Source organism: Alternaria arbusti, assembly GCF_024043155.1.
Source record: "Alternaria arbusti strain BMP 1465 chromosome Unknown scaffold_40, whole genome shotgun sequence".
In the NCBI taxonomy this organism is placed as follows: domain Eukaryota; kingdom Fungi; phylum Ascomycota; class Dothideomycetes; order Pleosporales; family Pleosporaceae; genus Alternaria; species Alternaria arbusti.
This window is the reverse complement of record NW_026249980.1, coordinates 53763-76772: the sequence shown is the minus strand read 5'-3', so window position 1 is coordinate 76772 and position 23010 is coordinate 53763. Positions and strand designations below refer to the sequence as shown.

General features: G+C 54.8%; 5 protein-coding genes across 5 annotated transcripts in view; 2 read left to right on the top strand and 3 right to left on the bottom strand.

Annotated features, from left to right (window-relative positions):
• The window catches only part of J4E86_011689 (Glycopeptide NRPS), a gene marked incomplete at both ends in the record, with an annotated part of 28303 nt that extends 15589 nt beyond the window's left edge, over positions 1–12714 (top strand). Inside the window, 2 exons of the mRNA XM_051452179.1 lie at positions 86–9184; positions 9277–12714. Of these exons, the coding sequence (XP_051296677.1) occupies positions 86–9184; positions 9277–12714 (12537 nt within the window). The remainder of the gene's footprint in view (positions 1–85; positions 9185–9276) is intronic.
• A 2368-nt stretch (positions 12715–15082) lies between these two features.
• On the bottom strand, positions 15083–16119 carry TRM8 (tRNA (guanine-N(7)-)-methyltransferase (tRNA(m7G46)-methyltransferase); the record flags this gene model as incomplete). Its single annotated transcript, XM_051452178.1, has 3 exons — positions 15083–15606; positions 15700–15926; positions 15974–16119. The coding sequence occupies 3 exons, from the start codon at positions 16117–16119 to the stop codon at positions 15083–15085; spliced, it is 897 nt and encodes a 298-aa protein (XP_051296676.1).
• A 376-nt stretch (positions 16120–16495) lies between these two features.
• J4E86_011687 (uncharacterized protein) lies at positions 16496–17643 on the bottom strand (the record flags this gene model as incomplete). The annotated part of the gene is made up of 4 exons (XM_051452177.1): positions 16496–16562; positions 16611–16968; positions 17022–17172; positions 17236–17643. The coding sequence occupies 4 exons, from the start codon at positions 17641–17643 to the stop codon at positions 16496–16498; spliced, it is 984 nt and encodes a 327-aa protein (XP_051296675.1).
• A 613-nt stretch (positions 17644–18256) lies between these two features.
• On the bottom strand, positions 18257–18999 carry MNH1 (Protein mago nashi; the record flags this gene model as incomplete). Its single annotated transcript, XM_051452176.1, has 6 exons — positions 18257–18433; positions 18481–18568; positions 18617–18680; positions 18731–18826; positions 18876–18913; positions 18965–18999. 6 exons carry the CDS (start codon positions 18997–18999, stop codon positions 18257–18259), a joined length of 498 nt encoding a protein of 165 aa, XP_051296674.1.
• Positions 19000–19458: 459 nt separating this feature from the next.
• J4E86_011685 (uncharacterized protein) lies at positions 19459–22774 on the top strand (the record flags this gene model as incomplete). Its single annotated transcript, XM_051452175.1, has 10 exons — positions 19459–19491; positions 19544–19636; positions 19698–19876; positions 19923–19988; positions 20038–20078; positions 20128–21938; positions 21983–22154; positions 22203–22251; positions 22300–22580; positions 22629–22774. The coding sequence occupies 10 exons, from the start codon at positions 19459–19461 to the stop codon at positions 22772–22774; spliced, it is 2871 nt and encodes a 956-aa protein (XP_051296673.1).
• Positions 22775–23010: the final 236 nt, after the last annotated feature.

The window sequence follows — 23010 nt, the reverse complement described above, 5'->3', positions numbered from 1 at the left end:
ACACTTCCTTCCCAGCTGCTACCCCAATATACGTGGTGCTGTTGCAAATATTCTGGATGTATGACTAATAGCCATTGCGCGACAGTATGATCTCACTTTAAACATCAGTCTATCCAAAGATAGTATGGACTACGCCCTATGGTATTACGAGCATTCGTTTCCTCCGGCACAAGTGGCGGACCTGGCAGGGGCATTCGAGGCAGCCTTGTTGGGTGCTGTGCGCTCGGTAAATACTCGCGTGCAAGATATCTCCCTCGTAGGCCCAGATCACCTACAGTGGCTGCATTCGCGGAACGAAGTACTTCCCGAGGCTTATGATGAGTGCATCCACGACGCCATCTCGCACGTCATTTTCGAGAAACCCTCGGCGCCTGCCGTGTACGCGTGGGATGGAAGCTTCAGCTACGGAGAGCTGGGACGACTGGCTTCGCTCCTGGCCCAAGTCCTGGTCCAGAAGGGCGTTCGAAGTGAGCAATTTGTGGCGATCCATCTGGAGAAGAGCCTGTGGACAGCTGTATCGATGCTCGCCGTCCTTCAGGCTGGTGGCGCCTTTACACTGGTGGATCCGTCTCTCCCACTAGCACACAAACAGGTCCTTTGTGATGAGATCGCGTGCCAAGTCTTGATTACTTCGGCAGCTTCACGTTCTGCCCAGCCCTCTGTTCTGCACACCGTACAGATTGGCTATGATCAGGCAGATGAGTGGGCCACGACGTTAACCTGCGAATCCGGGAGGTATCCAGCGCAGCCTGACAAGCTCGCGTATGCCGTCTTTACCTCAGGCTCGACAGGCAAGCCAAAGGGCGTTCTGATCGAACATAGGTCCTTCTGTGCCAGTGCGCGGGCCCAGCATCGCCACCTGGCTATAGACGGCGCAACGCGGGTCCTGCAGTTCTCAGCGTACTCATGGGATGTCAGCATCATGGACCATCTAGGGACACTTATGGCAGGCGGGTGCGTCTGCATCCCTTCAGAGAGCCAGAGGATAAACGAGCTAGCGGGCGCGATCCGACAGTACGGCGCGACGTGGATTCAGACGACGCCGCCTGTGGTGCGTCTACTCACCCCCGAACAGGTGCCTTCGTTGCAGACGGTGGTGCTCATCGGTGAGACGCCTTCGCATGACGACGTGAAGACTTGGCGCGGGCACGTGTCGTTACGCGAGACGTATGGCCCCACGGAGTGCTCAGTCCTCGCTACCGTGAACTTGGATCTTGCAGGCGACCCACGGAACATTGGGCGGGAGAGTGCCAGCGTGTGCTGGATCGTTGACGCTGGCGACCACAACAAGTTGCTGCCAGTCGGCGCCATTGGGGAGCTGGTCATCGAAGGGCCGATTCTCGGTCGGGGCTACTTGAACGACGCCATCCTGACAGACTCGGTGTTTGTGAAGGATCCTGCCTGGGCGTCGGCGCTGCATCGTCCAGGCCCCGTCCGACTTTACAAGACTGGCGATCTCGCGCAGTACTGCTACGACGGCTCTATCCGATATGTACGCCGCAAGGATACACAAGTCAAGCTACGGGGTCAGCGCATCCACCCGGGAGATATCGAGCATCACATTGCCGACAGTTTTGAGGGAGCCGAACGCGTTCTGGTAGACGTGCTCTCGCCAACGGCCGAGGGCTCTGGTGCGGTGCTGGCAGCCTTTATCAAAGACGGCGACTTCGCGCCTGTGGGCGAGGCTGCAGTGCGTCCGGACGTGCTGGCTGCTCCCAACGAGGCCTTTGCCGCCAAGGTGGCACGGTGCCAGGCACATCTTGAGAGCCGACTGCCCAAGCATATGGTACCAACCCTGTTCCTCCCGTTAGCCTGGGTGCCCATGACTAGCACCTGTAAGACGGACCGCCGCCTGCTCCGAAGGCGAGCGGTCGAGCTAAGGCGGGACGAGATGGCGCACTACTTGGCCGCGGGGCCTTTGGCCAAGCAGGCGCCGACGACACAGGCCGAGTACACGCTGCGGGACGCATGGAGCCGGGTCCTGGGCATGCCAGCGGACACTATGGGCATCCACGATAGCTTCTTCCGTCTGGGCGGCGACTCCATGTCGGCTATGCGGCTCGTCGCCGATTGCCGCGCGGTGGGGGTTGCCCTCACGATGCATGCCATTTTCCAGCACCCAACGCTCCACCAGATGGCGCTGCACAGCGCGGCTGGTGGCCACGCCTTCCCTTTGTCCCTGGTGCAGCGATGCTTGATTGAACGCTGCCTTGGCACCGACAGCGTGGGATGCTTTCGGAGCTTTGTCGTGGAGAGCAGCCGGCCAGGCGTGGATGCAGAGTGGCTACGACGCGCCCTGGGGGTCCTGGTTGACCGTCATGCGGCGCTCCGTACGCGATTCGAAGCGGCCAGCCAGGGAGTGTGGCAGCAGCGCATCACAGAGGAGGTGGAAACGTCGTACCACGTGCGCGTGCAGCCTGCCCCTATGTCCAACGAGGGCGAGGTCCATGTCGCGCGGCAGCAAGGACCCAGCCGGCTCGACGTTAGGAACGGCCCACTGCTCGAGGTTTGCCTGCTCCAGGCTCAACCCGACGTCCATGGCCAGCGCACCTACATGCTGTTCTTCTGTCATGGGCTCGTTGCGGATGCAGCCTCTTGCCGCATCTTGACGGCCGACATGCTTGCCATGCTTGAGCAGCCCGGGCATGTCAGGACCGCCTCTGATGACGCAGCCCCAGCAGCCTTCCAGACGTGGTGTAGCCTGCCGGGCAACAAGGCGCATCTCAGTACCACGCCAGATGGCGCGGCTGCGTGGATGGAACCCGCTACGCAAGCGCATCCGCATCTGCATCGTACCTGCCGACAAGTCCACCTCGGCGTGCCAGGCAGTCGCCTGCTCTGCGGGGACGCTAATCGCGCCTTCTCAACACAGCCTCTGGACATTTTGCACGCCGCCCTCGTTCACTCCTTCTCCCAGATATTCGGGCTCCATGAAAAGCCCACCATATGCGTCCAAGGCGACGGCCGCCAATCGGGGCATGCCTCGCCGGACTTTTCGCGCACTGTAGGCTGTTTCGTTACCCTCTCGCCCCTTCAGCTTGATGCAACCCACCTCGATGACTTGGTCCATCTGGTCCGCCTCGCCAAGGATGCACGAAGACTACCTCCAACGTCTCGACTCAACACCGGCGAGCCTTCTGCACCATGGCAACACGAGATAGCCCTAAGCTTCGAAGCGTCGTGTTATGACCAAGACCATGGACTCAGCAACACCCCACATGCAATGCACGCTGCCCCCGTCGAGGTTTCTTGCCGTATGGTTCAAGACGAGCTTGTCGTGTCATTCATGTACAACGCAGAAACAAATAATGATGCCCTCATGACCAAGTGGGCCAACACGTACTGTGAGTCCCTCGCCTCGGCAGTCGCAGAACTAGCCTCCAGAGCACCTGCCTACACCCTGAGCGACTTTCCCCTGCTCCAACTCACGTATGAATCCCTCAGCAGCTTTGTGCTTCAAGTCGAGCATCTGGCCACGTCACAGGGCAACGAAGCTTTTCCAGCCATTCAAGACGCATATCCGTGCGCGCCAATCCAGCGTGGCATACTCCTGAGCCAGTCCAAGAATGTCCATCTCTACCACCCTCGCTTCGTTTGGAGATTTCACGCCACCCAGGCAGCAACAGTGGAGCTGCCTCGCCTCCGAAAGGCATGGCAAACTGTCCTCCAGCGACATGCCATTTTCAGAACCATATTTGCGCAGAGCAGCGCCGATGATGGCTTCTATAGCCAGGTCGTCTTGCGGTCAACACCAAATAACATAACCGAGCTACACTGTCTTGGCGACGATCCTCTCAGCCTGATTCGCAACCAGCGTGAAGCGAGTAACCTCGAATCGCCATATCCACCCTGGCATCTAATTCTGTGTCATACCACAACGGGCGAAATCTTCTGCGACTTGCAAGTGAACCATGCTCTCATCGATGGCACGTCCATCGCCATCCTGTCGCGCGAGGTTCAGCACGTGTACGCTGGCGTAGGCCCGGTTGGGGAAGGGCCTTGCTACCGTAGCTACATTGAATTCCTGCAGTCGACTCCTTCCAATGCCATAGTGGCCTATTGGAAAAAGAAGCTCTCGGATATTTCGCCCTCCTTGTTCCCCAGGATTTGCGCGACCCGAATGCATGCCTCATCAAAACCGTCCGAGCGGGTGCTGCGGAGTGTCAATCTTGAAATTGAGGACGCATCGCTCATTCACCACTTCTGTGCCCAATATCAATTGACTGTCTCGAATGTCGTCTACGTCGCATGGGCGCTTGTTCTTCGGTGTTATGTTCAGTCTGATGCGCCCAGTTTTGCCTACACGACGTCTGGGCGCGACGTACCTGTTTCAGGAGCAGAAGAGACGGTCGGCCCCTTCATAAATGCGCTGATCTGCCACGTTCAGTTACACCCTGAAGCGACGCTCCTAGACGTGTTGCGCACTGTGCAGGGTGACATCTTGAACAGCCTCAATTATCAAAACTGTTCGCTAGCAGAGATAGGCCATGCTCTCGCTATCGATACGGCTGAGCTATTCAACTCGAGCATATCTGTCCAAGACAACACTCCGCACCAGGACTCGTCTGATTTCTCCATAGTTGTCACCAGTGAGCAAGGGGCCGACCCCACCGAATACGCACTCTCCTTGCATGCGTTGGTTAACAAGCAAACTGTTGCGCTTTCCATCGACTATTGGGAGCATGAGTACTTGTCGTCCGAGCAAGCCGATCGGCTCATCTACACTTTCCGAGAAGCAATCAATACTATCGTGGCGCTGCCTCAGGCCACCGTTGTGCAGGCCAGTCTGCTGAGTACCAAGGATGTGGGCTTGATCAAGCAATGGAATTGGAACACACCGACAAAGCATGAGCGTTGCGTACATCATCTCGTTGAGAAGTACTTCCAAGACAGGTCCTCCTCCCCAGCCGTGCATTCTTGGGACGGAGACTTGACCTATGGAGAGTTGGACCATCTATCTGGTCGGCTTGCGGCCTATCTTGTGACACTCGGAGCGCGTCCTGAGACGTATATCCCGTTAGTATTTGAAAAGTCCAAGTGGACTGTTGTAGCCATGATGGCTGTTATGCGAGCTGGTGCGGCCTTTGTTCTTATGGATCCGACAACCCCAGTCCGCCGCCTAGAAGACATTTGCGCTGACACACAGCCCACCCTCGTTCTCGCCTCGGCCACCCATCGAGACATTTTGCAACACGTCTCGGCTCACACAATTGTCGTAAGTGCCACAAGCGAAAACACGTGGCCCACTCTTGCAGTTCCTGCAGTCCATGTTCAGCCATCCAACGTCGTGTACGCTGTTTTCACCTCGGGTTCTACCGGAAAACCTAAAGGAGTCGTCATGGAGCACGCCTCCTGCTGCTCGACGCTGGAGACGAACAAGGGACCCAAGGGTGTCGATCAAAACACGCGAACTTTCCAGTTCTCCACCTACTCCTTTGACGTCAGCATCAGCGACCATTTGCTGGCCCTCACTCAGGGTGGCTGCGTGTGCATCCCTTCGGCCTCCCAGCTACAGGATATCGAACAGGCGATCCAGGATGTTGGCGCAAACTGGGCCGAACTCACGCCTTCAGTCGCTCGGTTGGTCAACCCATCCCACGTCCCGGCACTCCGAACTGTGAACCTTGGGGGAGAGCCTATGACTGTCATCGACAAGTCCCAGTGGCAGGGCTATGCCCGGCTGGTCAACGCCTATGGAAATTCTGAGTGTGGCCCATGGTGCATGGCGCAGCCGGAAGTAACGGCGAGAATGGGCCCGCCTGACATCGGCGTTGGCACGGGTACGGTATGCTGGATTGTCGATCCCGCCAATCACCAGGCCCTCCTCCCAGTGGGTGCTGTCGGCGAGATCCTCCTCGAGGGGCCTTCGGTCAGCCGCGGCTATCTGCGCCAGCCTGAGCAGACTGATGCCTCTTATGTCCAACCCCCAGCCTGGATTAATCGCTTCCGGTCAGCAGTCTCGCGCCGCTTTTACAAGACGGGCGACTTGGCCCGCTACCAGCCAGACGGCACCATGTTGTACATAGGTCGGAAAGATACACAGGTCAAGCTGCGCGGCCAACGTCTCGAGCTCGAAGAAGTGGCTTTCCACGTACGCCAGTGTCTGCCGAAGCATGCTGACGTCGTTGTCGACTTGATCCGTCCGTATGGCGAGGACGCAAGGCCCATGCTGGCTGCTTTCATTCACGCGCCAGACGACCGCGGTGACCCTTGGCCCGAAGATGACAATATCCTCATGCCAGCGACGGCAGCTTTCCAGAGAATCGCTCTCGTGGTTCAGACTGAACTACGTGCGATGCTGCCCCGTTTCATGGTCCCAACGGCCTTCTTGCCCCTAGGACGGGTTCCGCTTGGCGCCACGGGCAAGTTGGACCGCAAGCTTCTCCAGGCTTTGGCTGCCCGGATGACGTTGGATATGCTCCAGGCGTATATAGCCCTGGCGCCCTCAGTCGACAAAGCACATCCGGCGAACGAGCTCGAGGGGTCGCTTCAAGAATGTGTGGCCTGCGTTCTCAACAAGAAGCCAGAGGAGGTTGGCCCGAACGATAATTTTTTCTATCTCGGCGGAGACTCGATTGGCGCCATGGAGCTTGTGACCCGCTGCCGCCGTAAAGGTCTGACCGTCACTATCCCCGACATTTTCAGATACAAAACAATCCGTCAATTAGCACCGCGAGTCAAGAGAACAAAGATCAGTCGAATGAATGGCGGGGAAGAAAAAGCTGGGGTACAATTTGATTTGTCTCCGATCCAGCAGGCTTTCTTTGACCGCGTCCCCGAAGGTCGGCTTCGCTATAACCAAAGCTTTCTGGTCGAGCTCCGGGAGCCCACACAGTCAATAGAGACGGCCATATACATGTTGGTGAGGCGACATGGCATGTTGCGCGCCTTGTTTCGGAAGGAATCGGGCGTGTGGGTGCAGATGATCACCGACAAGGTTAAAGAATCATTCCGCTACCGCAGCGCGGCCATTTCCAGCGCAGAACTCAATCATCACCTCGAAGAGAGCCAGGCAGCAGTGGATTGTCAAAATGGACCATTACTGGCGGTGGACCATGTCATTGTCGATAGCCGCCATTACCTTTCGCTTGTTGCACATCATCTTGTTGTGGATCTCGTCTCATGGCGAGTCATCATCAGCGATCTTGAAGTGTTGCTAGGAGGTGGATCACTTCTGCCGCAGCATTATCTGTCCTATCTCAGCTGGTGCCGTACGCAATCAGAACATGCTCGCACGCATTTGAAACCGCTTGAGACGTTACCGTCGTTGGAGAATCTTCACGACTTCGAGGCCGATGTTGAAAACTTCTGGAGTTGTTCGCAAGCCACTAACACTAACTCCGAAGCGATCTCGGCTGGTTTTACATTGGACTCCAACACCACAACGCTTCTTCTGGGAATCGCCAATGAGGCTCTACAAACAAAACCCGTGGAACTCATACATGCTGCCATTCTCGAATCCTTTCTTCGGACGTTCCCGGGACGTCGATCGCCCATTATTCATCAGGAAGGCCACGGGAGAGAGCATTGGGATAGCTCTATCGACGTATCTGAGACCGTCGGCTGGTTTACCACGCTTTTCCCCGTCCTGGTTCCCACAGCATCGGAGTCGGACTTGGTCGATGTGGTTCGACGCACGAAGGATGCTCTGCGACAGATACCGGCTAATGGCTGGAGCTACTTTGCGGCTCGCTATCTGCATCCGGAAGGGCGACGTCTGCTCGATTTGAAGAGACCTACGGAGATTCTGCTCAACTACCATGGGACATACCGCAGCCTAGAGAGAGAGGGTAATATTCTGCAAAGCACGTCAAGATTCGACGATCTTCCCCCCAGCATCGATCCACAGATGCCGAGAGAAGCCATATTCGTCATAGAGGCCTGGGTCTCCGGCGAGAGTATGCAGTTTGAATTCACCTACAACCAGAACTGCCTTCACCAAGACTTGATCCTTGAATGGCTGGCGACCTGCCAAGGCCTTCTTGGCGCGGTCGCTGAGGAACTGTCACACGCGCCTCGTCAACTTACACAGAGTGATTTCCCACGACTCAGCCTAACGCAACCGGAAATGGAGACGCTTTTGCAGCACTTCTCGAGCTTGGGCATCGCGGAATCATGTGTACAGGACGCGTACCCGTGCTCACACCTTCAGCACGGGATACTATTCAGCCAAAGACGCAACGAAGCGCTGTACGAAACCAGAACAAGATGGAACCTGACGATTACCGGGATCGATGAGCACATGGCCGTTGGGTGCATCGAGACAGCTTGGGAGACAGTGGTGGCCAAGTACGTAGCACTGCGTACCGTCATTATAGAAAGCCCTTCTAGCCGTCCATACGACCAGATCGTGCTCAAGGACGGCACCGGAAATGTTTCCATCTCAAGCCTGTTCGGCCAACGGAAAGAGAAGCAGGGACTACTACCCTGGTCCTTTGCAGTCAGCCAAGCTTCCGATGGTGGCTTTGAATGCGCCCTCACCATTAGTCACGCTCTGGTCGATGGCCGCTCGCTTCAGTTACTGGGCGCGGAACTCGCCGCAATCGTGAATGGAAGCACTGTAGGTCTCGAAACTTTGCAATATGGCGAGTATATCTCATACCTGAGTGATATACCTGAAGAGAATGTCAACGAATATTGGGGACAGTATCTGCACGGGGCCACGCCATCCAGATTTCCCAAGCTGAGCGCCTCGTCTCAAGGACGATTGCATTCGGCTTCCAGGCAAATTCCTTTCCGCAGTCTCCAACGATTCTGCGAGGCTCATGCAACTACACCTTTCAACGTCATCCAGGTGGCCTGGGCTCTTGTGTTGCGCTGCTACGTGGGGACTGAGGATGTCTGTTTTGGCTATCTAGCCTCAGGGCGAGACATTGCCCTCCCTGGAATTGAAGATGCCGTGGGCCTTTTTATCAACATGCTGGTTTGCCGTCTTCGGCTAGATGACAGCCTCCCCGTTATGACATTGCTGGAGCAAAATGAAAGCAACTTTGTTCGTAGCATGGAGAACCAACACTGTTCCATGGCTAAGATACAACACGACCTTGGCCTCCATAGCGACCCGCTCTTCAATTCCGTCATATCGTACCAAGCTCGCACCGCTACAGGAGCTTCTGACTCGAACGGCCGTAAGGACAGTCAGGCAGTGAGGCTAGATACGGTCGATATCGATGACCCTACTGAGGTAATATATCTTTCTTTTGAGACTGTGACTTCGCTCATGCTGTCGTCACTCTCGCGCCTGACCTAAGGTTACTTGGCTAATGTATCCGATAGTATGGCCTAGTTATCAACATCGATGCTGCCAGTGACGGCATCGGACTTTCCCTCACTTTCTGGGACGAATATCTCGACCCCGAGCAAGGGTTCGCGCTCTGTGACCTCCTAGTACAGGCGGTTGTGCAAATTGCCGAGAATCCCCTTGCCACAGTAGCAGACATCGAGACGCTGAGCGATGCGGACCGCAAGAAAATATACGCATGGAACCAGAAACTTCCGCAGGCCGAGCGAGCCTGTGTCCACCACGATATAGAGGAGCAATGTCGGGCGCGGCCTGAGGCACCTGCCATCTGCGCATGGGACGGCGAACTTACCTATAGCGAGCTAGAGACGCTATCCTCGGCTTTTGCCGTGCAACTCCAGACGCTTGGGGTTGGACCGAATGTTTTTGTCCCTATCCTGCTAGAGAAGTCCTTGTGGGTGGGCGTCGCATTGTTGGCTGTCTTGCGGGCTGGCGGCGCATTCGTCCTGCTCGATCCAGCCCACCCTGACCTGCGTCTGCAGACCATCTGCCAGACCCTAGATTGTCAGATCCTTATCTGCTCGCCGATTGATCACGACCGAGCCGTCAGGTTGGCACCCCGAGTGGCGACTATCTCGCCTGCCGAGCCGGAGCGCTGGCCAGCGGGCGAAGATCTTTCATGCCACGCGGATCCAGGTCACGCGGCTTACGCAGTCTTCACGTCTGGCTCCACAGGGAAGCCCAAGGGAGTAGTCATAGAACACACGCACTATACAACCAGCGGGCGGTCTCTCCAGAAACGACTTAACGTTTCACCGCAGTCCCGCGTCTTCCAGTTCGCGTCGCATGCGTTCGACGTCAGCGTCAGCGATTATCTCACGACCCTCATGACTGGCGGCTGTGTCTGCGTACCCTCGGAGGCGGAGAGGCTCAATAACATACCCCACGCCGTTACTCGTCTCAAGGCCAATTGGTTGCATATCACGCCCTCGGTTGCACGGACGATACAGCCATCGCAAGTCCCGGGAATTCATACTCTTGTGCTCAGCGGCGAAGCCCTTCAAGAGGATAACTTGCATACGTGGGCGCCCGTTGTCCATCTGATCAACGCTTACGGGCCCGCCGAGTGCTCTGTGGACTGTGTGGTCAACGACCAGGTCGCATCGCACCCTGAGAGTATCGGAAGAGCGAGTGCCGCTGTGATCTGGATCACCGACTTTGCGAAACCAGACCGGCTGCTACCTATCGGTGCTGTAGGTGAACTCCTCGTCGAGGGCCCTGTTGTGGGAAGAGGGTATCTCCAAGAGGACGAGTTGACCCGTCAGGCATTCATTCCGCAACCAGCCTGGCTACAGCGGTTACGAGGAGCGGATGCCGCCAGCAGTAGGTTATACAGAACCGGTGATCTAGTGCAGTATCTTCCTAGCGGTGCCTTGAAGTACATTGGCCGCCATGATGGCCAATCGAAGATCAACGGCCAACGTGTGGAGCTAGGCGAGATCGAATCCCATCTCAGCAGGCTCTTTCCAGCCTCGCGGGGTGTGACTGTAGCGCTACTCCCGCAGCCGCAGCTCTCGTCACAACGGACACTGACAGCCTTTATACAGTGGGGAGAGGGTGCTTACAAGGATACAGAATGCCACATCCTGAAATCGAGTCTTGATTTCTGCTCCAGAGTTCGCGATGCCACATCACATCTCCGCAAGTGGCTGCCCCTCTATATGGTGCCTGTCCGATTTCTCGCCGTCAGCCACATTCCACTGAGCCGATCAGGCAAAGCCGATAGGACAAGACTCGGCGAGCTGGCATTGGCCACCGCGTGTGGAGAGCCCGGTGATGAGGTCCCGAAGCCGCCAAGGTGTCTGACCGTCGCAGAACAGCGAATCCAAAGGCTATGTGCCGACGTGTTGGGCCTCTTATCTGACCACGTCGACATTGATAGTGACTTCTTCCACATCGGAGGAGACTCCATCAAGGCCATGCAACTAGTGTCTCATGCCCGCCGCGAGGGAATGTCAATAACGGTGGGGCAAATACTGCGTTCCACTGCTCTTGCGGACTTGGGGAAGGCATCCCCACAGCCCTATGGCTTGCCAAAAGATGAGGTTCTCAGCAACGGCCACACAGAACCTATGGATGCTCATCTCCTTCGCTCCTTGCCTTGGCAAGCTCTGGCATTCCAGGAACATGATGTAGTTGACGTCTTGCCCACTATCGAATTGCAGGCCTTCTCTGCGTCTCGGCCACAAAACTACTGGTTCTTGGAGCTTAAGGGACCCCTAGACACGGCACAGCTGAAGTGGGCTAGCCTCGAGTTAATTCAGCACCACACCATCCTTCGTACTGCCTTCGTGCTGCAGAAGGAGAAGACATTGCAGGTGGTTCTGCGTCAACTTACATCCCCTCTTATCGAGCTGGATACATGTGGGACGGACCTGATGGCGTTTGCCGTGGCATATAGCAGGAAGGATTCACGTTCTCAGCGACTGTATGGAGAGCCACCGCTGCGGCTGACCCTGGTCCGACGCCATCACGAGCATCATGTACTTATCATGCGATTATCCCACGCTCAGTACGATGGCTTGTCCATTGTCATCCTCATGAAGAACTTGATGGATCTCTACCAGAAGCGCGACATGGGCACGGCCACATCTTTCACGGATTATACCCGCTATTGCCTACGCAGCTACACAGAAGAGGCACTCGCCTATTGGAGTGGGCTACTACGTGGCTCCTCTATGACAGTGCTGTCAACCCAACGCCCGGAGCTTGCCCCTGTCGCCGCTCGAGCCACCCTAGTCGAGGTCAACGCCAGCGTGCCACGCTTCACGCCGCCGCCCGGCATTACCGATGCGACCGTAGTCAAGACGGCATGGGCGCTCGCCCAAAGCCAGGTGCTGCAGGGACAAGCGGACCTCGTGTTTGGCCAGCTCGTCAGTGGGCGCAGCGGCGACCCTGGGCTGGCCGCAGTCGTGGGGCCTTGTCTGAACCTACTCCCCGTTCGAGTGCAGCTGGCAGGCCCAGGAGGCGGTGAGCACATCGCAGTGCTGCTGCGCCGGGTTCAGGACCAGCACGCCGCCTCGATCGACTTTGAAACACTTCCCCTTAGCGTAGTGGCAGCCCAATGTACGTCTTGGGATCCGACCGTCGAGTTCGGCTCTATTGTGCACCACCGATACGCTCCCGACCAGGTCCGTATGCATTATGGTGTGCTGGATGCCTACGTAGATGCCTGGTCGCCCGTCTCACTACCAGGGCGGAACATCTGGCTATCAAGCATCGTTGATGATGCCGGCCAGCTGCAGCTAGATCTATACTGCAGTAGCGAGGTAGCATCGAAAGAACGGCTTGAATACCTTTTAGACGCGCTTTGTAACGCGTTCCGAGCTCTAGTCACCTGCGGCGATCTAGGTGTCTTAGGTGCCGCCGAAGCTTCTGGAGAAAGCGCCGGGGGCAGCATAGCCAGTGCTTGAAATAGCGATGTGGAATGTGGAATGTAGAATGTGGAATGTGGAATGTAGAATGTAGAATGTGGAATGTAGAATGTAGAATGTAGAATGTAGGGCGTAGAATGTAGAGTGTCGTGGAGACGCCCTGTTAGTCACGCTAATAGCGTATGCTACTTCCGCTTGCTCGTTGTTTGCGACGCCCATCTGCGCGTAGGATGAGCTAGACCTCTACCGGCGCTGTAACCTTCTTGTCGTTCGTGTAACTAAGCCTGACACTCCCACGGTGCCCTCTGTCAACGAATACCGACTGTCGCGGCGGCGGGGCTTCCAGCTGGCTCAAAATGTGCCTCTCTCGTCTTCGCAGCATACTCCGCGGGCGAAACAAGTTAGTAAGAGAAAGAAAGCTTAAGGTAAAGAGAGCGCTGACCGTTGGAATAATATTTAAGCATCGAGTTGCCGCTCCTGAGTAGTCGTTTCTGATGAGGGTGTGAAAGTGAATGTTAAGCGCAGTAACTGCGGTTGTAAGGGCCAGTATCGCACTAAGGTACTGCATTTTCGCAACAAAGACGAGCTTTGAGACAGTTTATAGAGTAATGAGAAGTTTCAGGCTTTGGCGTATTACTTTATGGCCGGCTGTATCGAATCCTTGCTTACACGATTTTAAGATCACTTGTTATATAACCAGAGTATGCGATGATAGAGAGTAGTCGAAGCTCGGTTACGTACCACTCATACAACCTGGATTAACACACTACCTTCCTTTAGAAGTACATAGAGAGTATATCTGGAAATAGGTAAAAAGAAAACTTGCTCGTGGCTGTAGCTATTGCTGTCACTTGTTACCAGTTTTGTATCCCACATCCTACTCGGGCTAAAAAGTCCCATCTGGAAAATCGTCAAGGATTGTATCGTTGAAGCTATAATTATCGTTTATAAGCGCTCCGTGTTAAAGAGAGACAAGTCAATTCTGGAATAGGTGGACACAAACGTATCCTAAGCTTAGCAGTTACCCGTAGCAATACTCTTGATACCCAAAAGAGCGCCAAAAAACCGTGCATTAATGCGGTTCACCTTAAAATGTGTCTCTCTGGTGCATACAAATGGGTTGTGGTACAAAATTAGCTAAGCTCCTCCGTCTTCTACGCCCCTTAGCTACTGCCTCTGCCAACTATTTGAAGACAATATTGGGTAGCGCAAGGTCAAGGATGAAAGTCGTAGAATTGTCGAGGCTCTTTGAGAGCGTGTTGGAAGAGATTTTTATCGTCGTGTTGCCAAACTTCCCAGCAGAAAAGGCTGTACCAAGTAAGTCAGCCTACAGCCCAATCTCCATGTGCCTACACAAGAGGCTAATACCTACTTGCCTTGTCTGTAGACGCGCGGTATAGGTCTTAACCATTGTCTACATTAGTGCTACTTCATTGCCAAGCTTGTGCACGAGACCAAGTCGCCTTTGGTAGCACCAGCTACCAACGACAGGACTCGGACTACCAAGAGCATGTTGTTAGTACATCACATCCGTGTTGAGGGCTAAAGCTTAGAACTTTAAGCGAGGTTTGCTTTCCAGATGTACTGTCTAGCCCGCGTTTGCATGCAGAGACTAAGCGATGTCGGTAGCATGCTACCGCTGGGTAAGAGATCCGTACTCGGAGTGAAGTGGCATTTGTTCGCAGAAATCACCTACCTAGCATCCAATCGCATTCTTTAGGTATGAACCGTAGGATCGTGAGGGATCTCTCAATCTAGCTGCTGTCACAGTCTCGTCTTAGGGCGCCAAGTAACACGATTGTAATATCGTGCCCGCAGCCAGTAAGCGCTATAATTAGTAGAGCACGTATTTCGTAGACCGCGCAGCCTCAGCCTCGTAGACGTAAGTGTTATAAGGGGAAAGAAGGTAGAGGACAGCTCTCGCATCGCTAGCGAGCCAAGTTCGCGCTACGCAAGCGGACAGCGCCGCTTACACCGAGCAAGCCTAGATAGCCAAGGGCGTCTACGACACCCAAGCCCGATACACATCCGAGGCAGGGGCACGGAAGTGGGCATCAGCGCATGCTCGAGTGAGAGTATGCAATATCCAAGGGTTGACTGGGTCGATTGTCGTAATTCTGGTACGACTTCCTTGGTACCATGTTGATGAGTTCAAGATCATGTGCAAGGCGGAAATGCTGATGCCTTGGATCGAGTGTAAGTACCTGCCATCTTCCCGTGTCCCTGACTATTCAGATAGTGTGAGAACATGCAGCCCACGCGTAAAAGAACGTGGATCATACCAAATCTTTCCACATTGTGCTTGATAGGACAACAACACCCTACGCCCGCCAGAGAAGACATTTTCTCGACAAAGTCTCAAAGCTCTAGTTAGCGAACCCTCAGCACAAGCTCACATCCTCTTCCCTCACGGCCACGGCGGATCCTCGACCCTCCTAAAGCACGCCACAAACTTCAACCCGTTGTTCCTCTCCACCTTCTTCCCCTCCTCAGTCTCCACCCTCATCGCCTTAACACACTCATCCATACCCACGCCCTCCACCCCATCCACCGTCTCCCCCTCCTCAAACACCGTCTCCACCCGCTCAAAACACGGATGTTTCTCAAAATGCCCCTTCATCCACTCATGCAAATCCTGCACATCCGTGATTGTAAACACCACACCCCCGGGGCGGAGGACGTATGCGTACTCCGAGTTGAGCGTGTACGACACGATTCGCGCTTTATGTTTGCGCTGCTTAAAATGTGGGTCTGGGAAACAGAGGAAGATTTTGGAGAGCTGGGCGCGTTGGAAGAAGTTGGGTAGGAATTTCATGGTGTTGGCGCGGATGCAAGACGTGTTTTGGTAGGCGTTTGTTGAAGCGTTTTGCACGCGGAGGGCGCGGACTTTTTCTTGCACGTATTCTGTTACTGAGGTGCGGATTTCCATGCCTGTGGGTCTGTGTTAGTTTGGAGGTGGCTGATTGTGGTCCTGTGGGCGGGTTTTTCGTGGATGAGGTGGCGAGGAGGGATGGGGTAACTGACCAAGTATCAATGTGTCCGGGAACTTTGGTGCGAGGGCGAAGAGTAGGCCGCCGAAACCGCATCCTATGTCTGCTATTTCGACATTCTTTGATATCGCGTTTGCTTCCCGTTGCTCTGCTATGCTCATATCATGTGACTCATTCTGCGCTTCTTCCGTCTCTCTCTTGGGTTGTTTGGCGTACATGGGGTATAGACTCGCCCAGTCCATGTCTGCGGGGCTCTTTGGGCTGCATCATGTTAGATCCATTTCTCACCAAAGACTAAACCTTCTTACTAGGTGAGCGAGTGATCTGAGAAGGGATTCGCATGGGCGCGCTGCCTATAGAACCTCTTCTTGGGCATGGCGCCCTGCTGCTCCTCCGTCTGCAGCGACTTCTTGTACTCCTCGCGCCTTGTGCGCTTTGCTGCTTCGCCTGGCATGGTGACTTTGGTATACGCAATTATCAGATGTGCAAGAAAGTTGGGTCAAAGGCAGATGCACAGGTGCTGAGGTAATAGTCGATTAGCTGCGTTTCACGAATCAAGCGAGTTTTTCGCTAGCGCCAGGGTCTCTGGTCCACCACATCTGCAGCAACACAGCAAACAGCCGTTCGCGCAGCGATCTACTGCTTGTACGACAAAGCGTAGCGTGACGTAATTCGACCTGCATGTCTCAGAGACGTTACTACAAAAAGCCCGACGACCTTGGCACCCTGCATACGGTCCGTGGGAAGAAAAATCGATACAAGAAGACAATCCCAGGTGTGCGCCCTAATGCTAATCCATATCCAAATGCCCAGTCGTTCAGTCATCAACACTATCGGAATTCAATCGCGCCTTGACACCCAAAATCTTGGATGTGTTTCAAATTGAGCTTCTGGAATCTGGGCAGTGTTAGCATGCGACCATCTTTGCTGGTATGTCAAACTCACTTCTCGCTCTTAGCATGGAAGTAGATGCCCTCGATGCCACCCGAGAGCTGGTTGAAGCAGATGTAGTAGAAGCCTTCAAAGCTCGCACCGCTGATGGTCCTCACTCGGTGGTCTGGCACGAGAAAGTACTCCTTCCACCGCATGAAGAGGTGTTCCTTCTGGTTCAGATCCTTCGACACCTGGTCCTGGCGCGCAGAGTACTTAGCAATCGGCTTGTATGCGTCGAACCGCCCCCAGTGTTGCCGGTCGACCTTCTCGTTGGAGCCCCATTCCGGATGCTGTGTAATGAAGGTGTATTTGGTTCCGATGATCTCGCCTTCGAAGTACGTCGTCAGACTTGGGTGGTCTTCCGTTAGCCCTGCGAACGGATTAGTCTACAAGCTCTATGGCAACGCGGAGATGTGTGCGCACCTTTGATGCGCAAGTATCCACACATGAAGGACTCGCGCATGTCGACATGTTTTATATCGACTTCGACGTCATACTGCTGGCGGTCGGAGGTCTGGGTGCCCACGAAGCGACTGCCGGGCCGAAGGAGGGACGAGGATGTGTTGGGTAGGAACTGCATCGGCATTAGCAACGTCTACTTTGCGCATTGTTCTGCATGCATGCTGGTCTGACGTACCCTATGCGCAGGGAATGGGGATGATAGATGGCTGGCGAGCAGCGAAGTTGGCGCAGCGGGAGAAAGCGGCGAGACGTGAGAGGTGCGTTGCTCGTCAGTGCCGTCGTCTGTCGCCGTCATAGGCGTGGGAATGTCTCTGGTGGGCGAGTCTCTGTCGGTGCTGGGCAGCTTGGTATGGATATCGTCGGGCGCCTGGGTATGCTCGCGCGAGTTTTGTGGAGACGGAGTGGGCTGCTGCATGGGAACATCGGGCACGGCGCTGGCATTGCTGTCGTCGTGGGCGCCCCGTGTGTCATTCAATTCGTGCGTCGCGATAACGCGCGATTCCTCGGGTGGACAAGTCGGGCGGCCAGCGATGCTCTCGTGCTCCACCGGCGAGACCATGGCTTCATCATCCGGCGTCGGCATGGTCCGATAGCAGGTGCGACGAGACTACAGCGAAGGTGCGAGGCGATTATACATGGGACGAGTGGGGATGAATGTGCGATTATACAATAGAGCCTTGCGGGAGCCAGAAGCGTGGCGATGGGGAAGAATGCATGCTGGATGGATGACTTGGACTCGGCGGAGGTGTCTAGGCGGTTCAAAGTTAGTGGGTCACTGAGCTGCACCTACGCGGGGAAGCCGCACTAGGCTCACGTGGGATGACATGGGGCCAAACCTAGACACATTGGAACACTTGATATCTAGGCCGTCGAATGCATCTGTAAATTGTATTATCATTCCTTGCCAAGTGGGCCATGTTGACCTTCCGAGCCGACCCGCGCGATCTAACGAATTTTGGTCGAATAGCTCTTTGCTGGGTATCCTTCTCTCATCCACTATCGTCCCAGAAGGGATCACGGGGATCAGTTGACACTAGTCACAAGCAGATGTCGTTCCTCCACTTGACTCCGTACGCCGTCCCTACGTCATTCCACATCGAGCCGCGGTTGTGCCACAACCCCGTGGCTGTGCGCTGTCGGCAAAAGCAACGCTACTGTGCCTCCATGTGGCGGCGAGAGGCTTAGATAGGCTTGATCTATAACGCTGTAAGTTTTCGTTTCCATCGTGAGCACACTTGATCGCATACCTTGAAGTGCAGAGATATTAAGGAGAAGACGAGTGCCTTGAGGTCTTGCACGAGGTAGTAGAAGACACGGAGACCTTCTGGATCCGACGAGTCTTGTACGTCTTGGAGCGAGCCAATTTTCGCAGTCTATCACCGTTAGTCCACAGAAGGCTAGGGAAGATGGGACAGCCTACCTCGAAGGAGATGTGCTCGCTGCCTAACCGGATTTCCAACTCTTGACGGCCGTCCTTGTTCTTCTGGGGCCACTTTGTGTCATCTTCCCTAGGGATGAGTTAGCAGATGATATGCAACTTTCGTTCCTTCACATACTTGAGGATCTCACTGTCCTTGACGATCTTCTTGATCTCGGCTACCAAAGCATCGCTGACGCACACTAAACGGCGCGTTAGCAACACATCACATCAAAGTCAGGAATTGACATACTCTCTTTCCGGATAAGTGAATCGTTGCGGTAGTTTGAGTTGTTGGCATAACGGGCAGATGCGCTGCGACCGTCTCCGAGCACTCGAAAATCGAACTCTATACCAAGTTAGACTCGTGATTCTCTTTTCGCGACAGCTTTGCGCACCCAAGAACTCATGTCCGAATCGGCCTTGGTGACCAGAGCTGCGAAAATGTTAGTGACTGCACGTGCTTGAGGATCCACAGCCTTCATACTAGTAACGCAGGTAGAATGGCTCGTTTGTTGTCATGTTTGCGACTACCTATATCGAGCTCTAACGATGCGCGTATAGGAATTCGCAGTGCTTGGGGTGCGCGTGTCGTGGTGTTGATGTAGTGTCGCGGCAGAGGGTTGGAGATCTTGGCGGCCAGACCCCTGCAAGCCTAGCGAGGCGGCCTTCGCTGGAGCGACCATTTCTCGAGCAGACACCTGGAGGTAAACAGAGTCCCGACGAGCACTGCACCCATATCTCCCACAAGCCACCTCTCCGCCCAGGCCACGCCAGCCCTTTCACCCTCCCCCCTAGGCTGCAGCTGCGCCAAACCTCACGACTTCCTCCACCGCCCCCGTCGATCGATACACGTAGCCCATCCCACTTATTCTGGACTCCACGGGACATTGAGGGCTGACGGCCGCACCTGGAGTCACGTTATCGCAGCTGGACACTGTACACCCCGGGGCCATCCCGTATACCACATAGCCCGGCATCATGGCGGCGTTTCTCGAGAACTCGTACAGTCTGGTAGGAACACCTGGCAGGTCGTGGGTATGGGGAAGCTGACGGGCAACACCAGGTGCACCAGGACAATGCCGCCGACGTACCATCGCAGAATGAGCTCAAGAATGCTCTGGAGAAGGGCAGCGATGAGCAGAAGATCGAGACTATGGTGCGCTCCCGCAATGGCACTGCCCCGCCTCGCTGAATGCGACCGTCTGACAGCTCTGCAGAAGAAGATCCTCTCGATTATGCTCAATGGCGACCCCCAGGCTGGCCTGCTCATGCACATTATCCGATTCGTCATGCCCAGCAAGTCGAAGCCGCTCAAGAAGCTCATGTACTTCTTCTTCGAGGTCTGCCCCAAGCACGACGCCCAGGGCAAGCTGAGGCAGGAGTGGATTCTCGTCTGGTGAGTGCGCGAGAAGATACCATATGAAGCTGGCTAATCGATATAGTAATGCGATTCGATTCGACTTGCAGGCGCCCAACGAATACGTACGAGGAAACACATTGCGCTTCGTGTAGGATCCTCCACGACACCTTCCCGAGCAGTGCTGATAGTCGGAACAGAACCAAGCTACGAGATGCTGAGCTTGTAGAACCTCTACTACGTAAGAATACTGCTCTCCATACCTACCAGAATTGTGTTGACACTCCCAGAACCGGTGCGCCAATGCCTCACACACCGACACGCATACGTCCGAAAGAACGCAACCTTCGCTATCGCATCCATCTTCACACATCTTCCAGAGCTTATGCCAGATGCGCCCGACCTTCTGGTGACATTCCTCGACGACGAGAACGACCCAACGTGCAAGCGCAATGCTTTCGCCGCCCTCGTCTCCGTGAGCCACGAGAAGGCTCTCGAATACCTCAGCACCGTTTTCGATGCCATACCCAACCACGAAGAGCTTCTACTGCTCGCCGAGCTAGAGTTCATCCGCAAAGACGCCATCGTGAACCCATCCAACAAGGCTCGCTATCTCCGCCTGATCTTCGACCTCCTCGAGTCGCAGGTATCGACCGTCATCTACGAAGCCGCGCACGCCCTTACCACACTCACAAGCAACCCGGTCGCAGTCAAGGCAGCTGCTGGAAAGTTCGTGGAGCTGGCGATCAAGGAGCCGGATAACAACGTCAAGCTTATTGTCTTGGAGAGGGTTGAGCAGTTGCGACACAAGAATGAGGGAGTCCTTGATGATCTGACTATGGAGGTCCTGCGCGTTCTGTCTAGTACCGACTTGGACGTGCGGAAGAAGTCGCTCAACATTGCCATGGAGATGATCTCAAGCAGGAATGTCGAAGAGGTCGTCCTTCTGCTGAAGAAGGAGCTGATGAAGACGGTGGACGAACAATACGAGAAGAACCCCGAATACAGGTCGCTCCTCATCTCCTCGATACACTCGGCCGCCATCAAGTTCCCCGAAGTCGCCGCCAGCGTTGTTGGATCGCTCATGGACTTCATCTCCGATGTCAGCAGCAACGCCTCCGCGGTCGACGTCATTTCATTCGTCAAAGAAGTTGTTGAGCGCTTCCCGGATCTGAGGGCCTCTATCATCGAGCGACTGGTATCGACTCTTGGTGAGGTTCGTGCTGGCAAGGTTTACCGAGGTGTGCTTTGGATCATTGGAGAGTTCTCTCTGGAGGCGAAAGACATCCAAGATGCATGGAAGGGCATCCGCTCATCACTCGGCGAGATCCCCATACTTGCTTCCGAACAAAAACTGTTGGACGATGCATCAGAGGGCAAGGAGAGCACTGAGCAAGTCAACGGACACGCAAAGGCGGCAGCTCCATCTGGATCAAGGAAGGTCCTCGCTGACGGTACCTATGCGACTGAAAGCGCCCTGACTTCCTCCGCTGCCGCCAAAGCGAAACTGGAAGCAGTCAAGAACTCACAGAAGCCCCCACTGCGTCAGCTCCTCCTCGACGGCGACTACTACCTTGCCACAGTACTGTCCAGCACTCTCACCAAGCTCGTCATGCGCTATGGAGAGATCTCAAAGAACGAAGCCCGCACAAACGCTCTCCGCGCCGAGGCCATGCTAATCATGATCTCGATTATTCGTGTTGGACAATCGCACTTTGTCAAGACTTTCATCGACGAGGACTCCATCGACCGTATCATGTCATGTGTTCGCTCACTGTCTGAGTTCTCGCAAAGAAAGGAGCTCGAGACTGTCTTTTTGGAAGATACCCGCAAGTCTTTCCGAACTATGGTCCAGACAGAGGAGAAGAAGCGCGCCGCCAAGGAGGCTTCTGAGCGCGCGAAGTCGGCTGTCAATGTTGACGACTCTTTCAACATCCGCCAGCTGAAGAAGAAGGACGCAGATGGCAGCGATGAGATCGAGCAAGATCTTGAAAGGGCGACCGGAGGCGACACTGCGACTGAGGATCTCACATCCAAGCTCAGTCGCGTCGTGCAGCTTACTGGTTTCTCCGACTCGGTATACGCAGAGGCTTACGTCAAGGTACGTCAACACAACTCACTGAAAGTGTTTACTAACTCTGCTAGGTCCATCAATTCGATATTGTCCTCGATGTCCTGCTCGTGAACCAAACAACTGAGACATTACAAAATCTCACCATCGAATTCGCAACTCTAGGTGATCTCAAGGTCGTCGAGCGCCCTTCAACACAAAACGTTGGTCCCCACGACTTTATCAACATTCAAGCAACGATCAAGGGTAGGTCTTTCCTTACTTGCTTTTGAGTTCATACGCTTACTTCCGCAGTCTCATCCACCGATACCGGTGTGATCTTTGGAAACATCATCTACGAGGGGTAAGTCCTGCGCATCAACACCCTGCAACAATTGCTAATATACTGCAGTGAAAAGGGTGTTGACTCCAACGTTGTCATTCTCAACGATGTCCACGTCGACATTATGGACTACATCAAGCCCGCGCAATGCACAGAGACGCAATTCCGGACAATGTGGACCGAGTTCGAATGGGAGAACAAGGTCAACATCAACTCCAAGGCCAAGACGTTGCGCGATTTCTTGAAGCAACTCATGGCATGCACAAACATGAGCTGCTTGACTCCAGAGGCGTCGATGAAGGGCGACTGCCAGTTCCTGTCAGCGAACTTGTACGCCAGGAGTGTATTTGGTAAGTCCTCAAATTCTTTTGTACATTGGCAATACTGACAGGACGCAGGTGAGGACGCTCTCGCCAACTTGAGTATCGAAAAGGAAGGTGACAATGGCCCTATTACTGGGTTTGTACGCATAAGAAGCCGCTCCCAAGGCTTGGCGCTGAGTCTGGGGTCGTTGAAGGGTCTGAACAAGGTCGGAGTGGCGTGATTTTTCGGCTAATAAGCACTGTCACACGTCCGGGGTAGCGGGAGATGGGCGTTCCTACTAAGAAACGGTAGCAAAAGGAAGGTTGGTTGCTTCTTTCGTCTACAGGTCTTCGCGTACGACGCGTTGGGTCGATAGACATGTGGGTGGGATGGATGAATGTTAATGTAGCATTGCCGTATCAAACAGACAAGAGTTCAAATTCACATCCAATATCGCAGTCGTTGAGCATCACAGGA